At 37.0% G+C, this 8,030-nt stretch overlaps 2 protein-coding genes across 2 annotated transcripts; one reads left to right on the top strand and one right to left on the bottom strand.

The window, feature by feature from the left end:
* Nucleotides 1–152: 152 nt before the first annotated feature.
* Nucleotides 153–2,265, bottom strand: LOC107836365 (cytochrome c oxidase subunit 8B, mitochondrial-like). The gene is made up of 2 exons (XM_016671978.1): nt 2,050–2,265; nt 153–483 (listed from the first exon to the last, which is right to left on the bottom strand). Exons 1-2 carry the CDS (start codon nt 2,164–2,166, stop codon nt 388–390), a joined length of 213 nt encoding a protein of 70 aa, XP_016527464.1. The 5' UTR covers nt 2,167–2,265; the 3' UTR covers nt 153–387.
* A 1,019-nt stretch (nt 2,266–3,284) lies between these two features.
* LOC103138725 (visual pigment-like receptor peropsin) lies at nt 3,285–7,968 on the top strand. The gene is made up of 7 exons (XM_007553050.2): nt 3,285–3,564; nt 4,419–4,609; nt 5,133–5,232; nt 5,900–6,053; nt 6,149–6,317; nt 7,280–7,458; nt 7,534–7,968. Exons 1-7 carry the CDS (start codon nt 3,453–3,455, stop codon nt 7,637–7,639), a joined length of 1,011 nt encoding a protein of 336 aa, XP_007553112.1. The 5' UTR covers nt 3,285–3,452; the 3' UTR covers nt 7,640–7,968.
* Nucleotides 7,969–8,030: the final 62 nt, after the last annotated feature.

The raw sequence follows: 8,030 nt of genomic DNA, 5'->3' as shown, positions 1-8,030 counted from the left end.
CATGTCATCAGCCAAAGATGTTCAGAACTGAACCTGTTCTAAACACCAGCAGGTCTTAGAGTATTGGATTTCCTTCAGAATCCTCTGAGGTTCCTGAAATGTGCGACAAAAGTCTGTAAAATCGTGACAAAAAAAATGATAGACAAACAGCATCATTTAAGGTTCAATTTTAATTATGTAACACTCCTTATGAGGGAAGCTTGACACCAAAATTGTAGCATAATTGACGTAACAGAGCCATAATTTTAAGTGAAGTTGTAACAGGGGCAAGGAACTGTCACAGAGGTAGAGGAGTGATAACAAAAACATCTTTTCAGCATTAGATTAAGATGATGATCCCAGGATAAGACGGAGGCTGGATGCACCACATCTGACATAGTTTCCATTTTAGTCCCTCTTCTTGTAGTCCTCCAGGTGAGCCAGGACCCATCCAGAGGGTCCAAGGATTGTTGCGGAGAACACAGCGCATGCAATTGATGATTCCTGGACAAAAGACAGAAAGACGGATTGAAGAGTCAGCAGATGAGTGCAGAACAATACAATCAAACTGAGCTAAAAGGGCAAAAGAGCAGACATCACCTTGTGGTCTACAAACAAGTGACTGATAAAAGACTAAATACAATCCTCAAGCTAAAGGAGCAAAGAAGGGTTTTCTGTTTATCTTCAGACATTGAAGAAATCTTTAGATCTATAATTCATCTTGTAGATGAAACAGTAAGGAGTGTTTTGAATTGAATTCAGTGCAACTGAGGCAAAAATGTATGGCACTGAAGGGATGTTTCCCAGTTTGAACAAAAAGAAAACAAGGAATTAATCTCAGGACGGAGAATATGTCAGAAAGAAACACAAACCTGAGACAACTGAGATGTGAGGAGTTGACGGAACATAAAAAGTAATTTCAGCGGTATACAGAATTGTCTATCAGCACTGCATTCAGGCTGCGTTTCAATTGAGCAAACAGGTAACGCTATCCAACTTCTATCTTTGAACACTAAACATATGGATAGTTTAGATGCAGTAAACAATCCAGCATCAAACCCATAGTTGGTGAGGCAAACTATCCTGACCTGTCATCAAGGCTCTGTTGGATATTTATAGCAAACTGAGCTGTGTTGAATTTTGTTCATGTTTTTATTCAATATCACAGCAAATTTCTGAAGATAGAGATCATTTTTAAGCTCATCTTATCCATACCTACATATTGATCTTTCTAGCCAAACTGAAGAAAACTTATTAAAATCCATATACTTAACAAATCCAATCCTGAAATAAAGATTCAAAAAGATTAGTTGTTTTTCCTAATGATTCTGTGGTTAGAAAACAGAGCCACCTTGGAGCTGCAGACGAAGCTCTCATCAGAAACCTGTACATTTAAATGTGTTTTATGTCCCTCTTGAGCAGATGTAGTAAATGTTAAATTGCTCTCCCTATTCTGCACATTGTGTCACACATGTTCTGCTGTTCATACTAAACATGGAGGGATTTATTTAAAATAAACAAGTTGCTGAAGAGAAACTACTAGTCAGAGAAGAACATTAAAATAGTGGTACCGTAATAGTATGAATATGTGTTGATTTTTTGGTTTTTACTACTTGGATATGTTCAAAGAGATTACTTTGGCTTTCAGAACCAGTTAAACATTTTAAACGACTTAAAATTAACTTATTTTAAAATTGAATCTCATTAAGATTCAGTGCAATATTAGGTCATTAAACGTAGTCTTGTTTAAACTAGTTGACCTTTAAGGTGACTATATAATTGATTACAGAAGGGGGAAAAAACTATTCTGAACAGTTTCTCATTAAATTAGTCTTAATCTGAAAGGCAAAACTTCGCAGATCTCCGAAACCCTTCAGGCCAAACTGAAAAAAAATCGAAAAAGATTTTAACTAAACAAGAGTGTGTGAATCCACCATCAGTCACCAAAATCTAGTTGGTTTTTGAAAAAATGTAATAATCTATAACTAAAGAGAGCACAGACTATGACCTCCAAAAGGACAGTCGTTAGCGGCTAGCGGCTAGCAGCTAGCCATTAGCCCTGACACTCACAACGAAGCTGATCTTCTCTTTAGCCGGCCTGGTGTACATATTCGCCGACTGGGTGACAGTGTGTCCCCGCAGGACGGGTGCGACGCGGCTGGCAACGGTCCTCAAGATCCCCGGCATTTTTATTATTATTATTATTATTTGACACGATGTCACGTTTCTTCCTTAACAGAGAGAAGCTGATGAGTCAATGTGAGGAAATGCTCATTCGGTCTTACCTAACAAATTACAACAAGAGTAATGCTTACGGCGCCACCTGCTGTCTTGGATGAAGTCTTGCGTCTCATCAGGACTGAGCTACCATAAAAGCAGCATCTAGGACATTGTGAAAAAGTCACAATGTACTTTTTCAATAATTAAAGTAAATATACAATAGAACACATTTTTATTTCGCTCTAGAGGCCTCCTTTAGGATTATGTAAGGATTCAGTACCAGAAAATCAAGCAAATGAAGTTTCTCCCCTTTAAACGGTCATTCATTACTTTATGGACCAGTCATGTTGGGAAAGAACCAAAGCAGGATTGGTCCCTACTTTTTTGATTAAATAATGGAATTTGGCGGGAGGGACGTATTAGTACTTCCTGCTTTGTACTGAATAATCTCTAATAAAATGAAATTAAAGAAGACAGTTTATATTAATGTGTCTTTTTAAAATGGGGTTTAAAGAATCCATGTCCAGTGCAGGATGATCTACCTCAGATTTAACAGGTTTAATTATTTGAGATTTTAAATTACATGTTCAAATGAAATCCAGATTTCTTGAAAACACATCAAGTAGCATTTTCAATGTCCTTTATAAGCTTTAATGTACAGAAACACTTCCTGTAGTAATTAGATTGTGAATAACAAATGACAATTGTCTGTGATGCTGAGAAGACTGCTTGTGATGTCTAAGACCATTTAGTATCCTAGTGGGTGAGCCATATCTCCTAGATCTAAAATGCCTTTTTACCTCATCTAGCATAGGAATTTTTAATCTGCACTAATGTTATGTCATCTTGGTCATATACATTTGCTTTGTAATGAAAAAACACATGTGGGACGACAACACATGTGATCTCTGACTGAGGTATAGGAATGTCAGGGGTTGCAATAGAATCCTCTGTAATGTTTGCTGTGTGACACAATTAAAATGTTATTTTTTGTTGAAATGTCAGTGTCAGAACCCAGATTTCAGGCCACATGAGCAGTAATCCTTACTTTTGTATGAAATACTGGCTCCCAGCAGAGAACAGAGCTGGAATGTAATAATCCACCGAGAAACAGGCTTTAGTTTCCCAACACCAGCTCTCTGATTCTTTATTCTGTTCAAACAGCATCTCAAGAGTTTTTAACTGTTCTGCTCTTTAGAGAAGAACAGTAAAGAAGAGTTCTGGTTTTTATTGTTTTTAAAACACGTCAAAAGATGGGGATGGACTCGGAGGTGAACAGTTCTGGTGATGTTGCACCATACGGAGGAAAAAGTGCTTTCAGCCAAATGGAGCACAACATCGTGGCTGGATATCTGATAACTGCAGGTAGGAAAAGGAACACCATCTGTGGGATTTCATAGATATAACTCTAGATAAACTGAGCTGGCAGAAACAGAGAAAACAATATCGTGTGTGAAAACAATGTTATATCGTTGAGTTTATTCAACAATCTGGAAAAAGGACACGCCATCGGAAAAACAAAGAAAAAGTTATGTTGAATAGCTATGGTTTCCTCATAATATGAAGCTTAAGTTCATTATTCTTCTATGGTCTAAATGTTATATCCATGCCAGACCGACCCTTTGAGAAAAAAAAAAAAAATGATTCTCCACTTTAACAAATTCATGGCAAAACTAATTAAACTGATTAAAAATAAGGTTCCTCAAAAAAAAAAAAAAGGAACAATAGTGCAATAGTGTAGAATATTATTAAGCTATGTAGAGGAATTTTAGGACTCAAGCCCAAGCTGGATAACTGATCTCCAACCTTTCAGAAAACTATGGTTCCACACGGTCACAAAACCTCCAGAAAAGTAACAGTAGTGCTTTTATTAACTCTGGATAAAATGGAGAAAGAAACTGGAGTATGGGAAAAACTTTTGAATATTAAGACTTTATTCCTTCAATGTAAGAAGAAAGTTTTAAGAAGAATCTCAAAACAGTAGTGTGATTCTTGCATTGGTTTGAAATTCATTCATATTTTTTTATCTATCATATCTGAACTTGTTTAGAGATTTATTTTCTTGTTAAATGATTTAACAAACATACAGATTATGTATGTTACTTTGTACTTGAATGTTTGAAATGTTACACATTTTGAAGCAAAAATCTGAAGGAAGCCTCCATGGCCATGCATAAAGAACTACCTTTATAGAAAGCTTTTGCCTCCTCCACTCTCAGGTGTCATCAGTTTGGCCAGTAACATCGTCGTTCTGCTGATGTTTGTAAAGTTCAGGGAGCTCCGCACAGCCACTAACTTCATCATCATCAACCTGGCCTTCACTGACATTGGAGTGGCTGGTATTGGTTATCCCATGTCTGCTGCCTCAGATATTCATGGAAGCTGGAAGTTCGGCTACTCCGGCTGTCAGGTGAGGAAACAAAAACAAAAATTCACACACACATCACACACAGTTTCTTCTACTTTACTTCTCTGTAGTCTTTTAATGTGGTTTTGATCAAGAGTTTCTCTTTGGATTTTTTTTTTTATTTTTGTTTCTTTTGGATAATTTTTTTATTTTTATTTTTTTCTGTCTCGTCATGTAAAATTAGAATGGTTAACTAGGTTTATTCTAAGCTGCCATGACTCCGAACAGTGAGCAGACTTTCACCTCAGCTGGTCAGCTCAGGTCACGTGTTTGGACTTTCTTTCTGAAGATTATTTTTGTTTTTGTGCAGATTTGGTCAAACTTATGTTTTATTCCTTTCAGGAACACACATTCCATACGATGCAAACATGCTTTCCCATATGAAGAGCTAAAAACTAGTGTTTGTGTGTAATTTTAATAGCCTATCAACTGTTTAGTGATGCTAAACAGATTCAGTAAAAATGTCCTAATAAGCAGCAACATAGAAAATCTGTGTTTGAACTTTTTGTTTTGGTTCTGATTTCAGATATATGCAGCCCTCAACATCTTCTTCGGCATGGCCAGCATCGGCCTACTGACTGTGGTTGCTATTGACCGCTACCTCACCATCTGCAGACCAGGCATCAGTACGAGCCCATTCTTTTCCTCTCCAACTTTTATGTCCCCTTTACCTTTAGTTGAGCCATGGAGAAGGAAGAAACTCCCTTTGTCAGCATCCAAACCTAACAAAAACATTATTAAAATGACAAATTATATGATTTGAAGGGCAAAATAAATTTTATTGTTATACAACTAAAACTAATAAAGCCAAGAATGTCCGTACCATTCCTTGCTACAGTTAGGGACAGCTTTTACTGTGTATATTTCTTGGTTTTAGTAACTGCAAAGTGTCCACAACAAAGCTTTTGGACATTCTGGTTCCTATTGAATGTATCTGATGCCATAGAACATGTTAAGTGATGGCAGTGGCAACTCCAACTACTCTGCAGCCTATCTGAAGCCTTGCAAAAGTTTTCATGTCGATGAAATCTTTTCAAAGCGGGTCTCTCTTTAAAATCAGAGAGATCAAAACGAATTTAAGTTTTTACATCATGTCAAAATGCCAGACTGGAAGTTGTTGACAGAATTAGCATAGCATTGTAGACACCATCAGTCAAAAATAATTGATCAAAACAAAACTCCCACTTTCAAACAGTTTCAAAATAGGAAGGAACATTTGAAATTAATAAACAATCCAGATTTTAATTTGTTCCCTCTCGCTCTTGTTGAAGTTCTTTGATTTTGTCTCTGAAGGTCAGAAAATGACTGCTAGGTCTTACAACATCTTTATTCTGGCTGCCTGGCTGAATGCTGTGTTCTGGTCCTCCATGCCAATAGTAGGCTGGGCAAGTTACGCCCCTGACCCCACTGGAGCAACGTGCACAATCAACTGGAGACAAAACGATGCGTGAGTTTTCAAAAGTGCCTATCTTGCTTTTTTGTGTAACATAGTCTTCACTTGCTCGACGTTCTTTATAACGCACCTCTACTTTTCCTTCACAGCTCCTTCATCTCCTTCACGATGGCGGTGATTGCAGTAAACTTTGTGGTTCCTTTATCTGTCATGTTTTACTGCTACTACAACGTGTCTGTCACCGTGAAGAGGTACAAAACCAGTAACTGCATGGAGAGCATCAACATCGACTGGTCTGACCAGATGGACGTTACCAAGGTAAGTCAGCTTTGCTTTTCCTAGCAGCCTGTTTTAAATACACAACATGGACACTATTTTGTGTCCATTAACAGCAAATTTGAAGGTGATGAATCACTAGTAAGCAGAGATTATTTTAGAATGTCAGACATGTTTCCACAAATGTGTGGTGGTCTTTTTACCTTTCTGTTCAGTTTATCCCAAATCAACTAAATTAAACTGAAGTTCAGAGTCTGTGCTGCTTTGTTCTTGTCAAGTCAGTGAATTTCAAGACAGACTGGGGAGAAGTAAGCCAAAAGAAAGTCAGTTATTTCATTTTTTCAATTGCAATGATAGGACAGAGAAGAAGTTGGAAGAATGGCTCTGTGATTCATCCACATTGATAGGAGTTTTTGTTCTGGTGTGTCATGTTGTGGAAGAATCAGCGCAAAAAGAGTAAGCTCTAGATTTACTAAATTAGCTACATTTCAGCCCTGTGTAAAAGAGTAAAGGGAAAAGATCCCAGACATAACCAAATGAAATATTCACTGCATAGGCTGGATAGGCTCTCAGAGTCAAGGTGATTTGGAGAACTGATCTGGATGTTAAGTAGAAGACTGTAGAGGGATAAAATGATGCAGACCATCATTTGAGTCACTGTCATAAACTTGTGAACTAAAAAAGCAAATCCTAAGAATTTAATTTATGAGGCTTTGAATCCAACAAATTCACTACAGTTTAGTAACTACAGCAACTAAAAAAGATCCTGACACCCACTCTTCCTAGCAAACTGCAAGTTTTTTTAACATATTTTTTTTATGTGTAACACTTAGTAGACATGGTTTTTGTGTGTGAAAAAATGTTTATTAAGACTTATTTTAATCACAATAATTTTCCTAGGACAAGACATAGTATGTTTAAATTGGTAAAACATGCATTTATCCACAAGGAAACCAAATCAGTGTTAAAGTTAAGACTTTTGTTGTCTGTGTTCCCGCCTATAGATGTCTATTATAATGATCATCATGTTTCTGGTTGCCTGGTCTCCCTACTCCTTGGTTTGCCTCTGGGCATCATTTGGTGACCCAAAGACCATACCTGCCCCGATGGCCATTATTGCTCCTCTCTTTGCAAAGTCCTCAACGTTTTACAACCCCTGCATCTATGTTATTGCCAACAAAAAGTGAGTGTTTTCTTGACTACACAGGATTAAATTTGATGGTGTGTTCTGGGACTGTAAAAGATTTTTTTCCTGCAGGTTCAGGAGAGCCATCATTGGGATGATTCGATGTCAAACAAGGCAACGGATTACAATCAGTACACAGGTCCCAATGACAATCTCCCAACAGCCTCTGACCCAGTAATTTAAGGCCTATATACCTAATATAACTATACAGCTATTTAAATGTACCTACATTAAAACCTTATGATAAATATTTATGTAATCCATTTATCAGTATTTGACTATCGTAGCCGTTTCTTTTGTTGGATAACTGAGTACACTGTGGTATTTGCAATGTAAATCCCACTTGTTTTTATTTGCTGTTTTGTCCCATTTAAATCAATTCATAGATTTAATACCCATTTGCAATGTATATAACCTTGCTTTTCTGTTAGATGAGAATTTTTATAAATTTTATGTATGGTGACCAGCACAAATAGAATAAAGATAAATGTGGCTCAAGAATCTAAATCTGAAGTGACAGCCAAAACGTCCTGTAGATGGCCGCCTTGCATTTTGTCAACAAAAAGTGA

The sequence above is a fragment of the Poecilia formosa genome, unplaced genomic scaffold (assembly GCF_000485575.1).
Source record: "Poecilia formosa unplaced genomic scaffold, Poecilia_formosa-5.1.2 Scaffold54, whole genome shotgun sequence".
Taxonomy (NCBI): domain Eukaryota; kingdom Metazoa; phylum Chordata; class Actinopteri; order Cyprinodontiformes; family Poeciliidae; genus Poecilia; species Poecilia formosa.
The sequence above is the reverse complement of the archived record's forward strand: the minus strand, read 5'-3'. Positions and strand labels throughout refer to the sequence as shown.

Excerpts from the sequence above, each read along its gene's own strand:
- LOC107836365 (XM_016671978.1), bottom strand. The coding sequence starts at position 2,166 with ATGCCGGGGATCTTGAGGACCGTTGCCAGCCGCGTCGCACCCGTCCTG. Across the intron at positions 484-2,049 it reads AAGAGAAGATCAGCTTCGTT|GAATCATCAATTGCATGCGC; the intron begins GTGAGTGTCAGG and ends TCTTTTGTCCAG.
- LOC103138725 (XM_007553050.2), top strand. The coding sequence starts at position 3,453 with ATGGGGATGGACTCGGAGGTGAACAGTTCTGGTGATGTTGCACCATAC. Across the intron at positions 4,610-5,132 it reads TCGGCTACTCCGGCTGTCAG|ATATATGCAGCCCTCAACAT; the intron begins GTGAGGAAACAA and ends TTCTGATTTCAG. Across the intron at positions 6,318-7,279 it reads ACCAGATGGACGTTACCAAG|ATGTCTATTATAATGATCAT; the intron begins GTAAGTCAGCTT and ends TCCCGCCTATAG.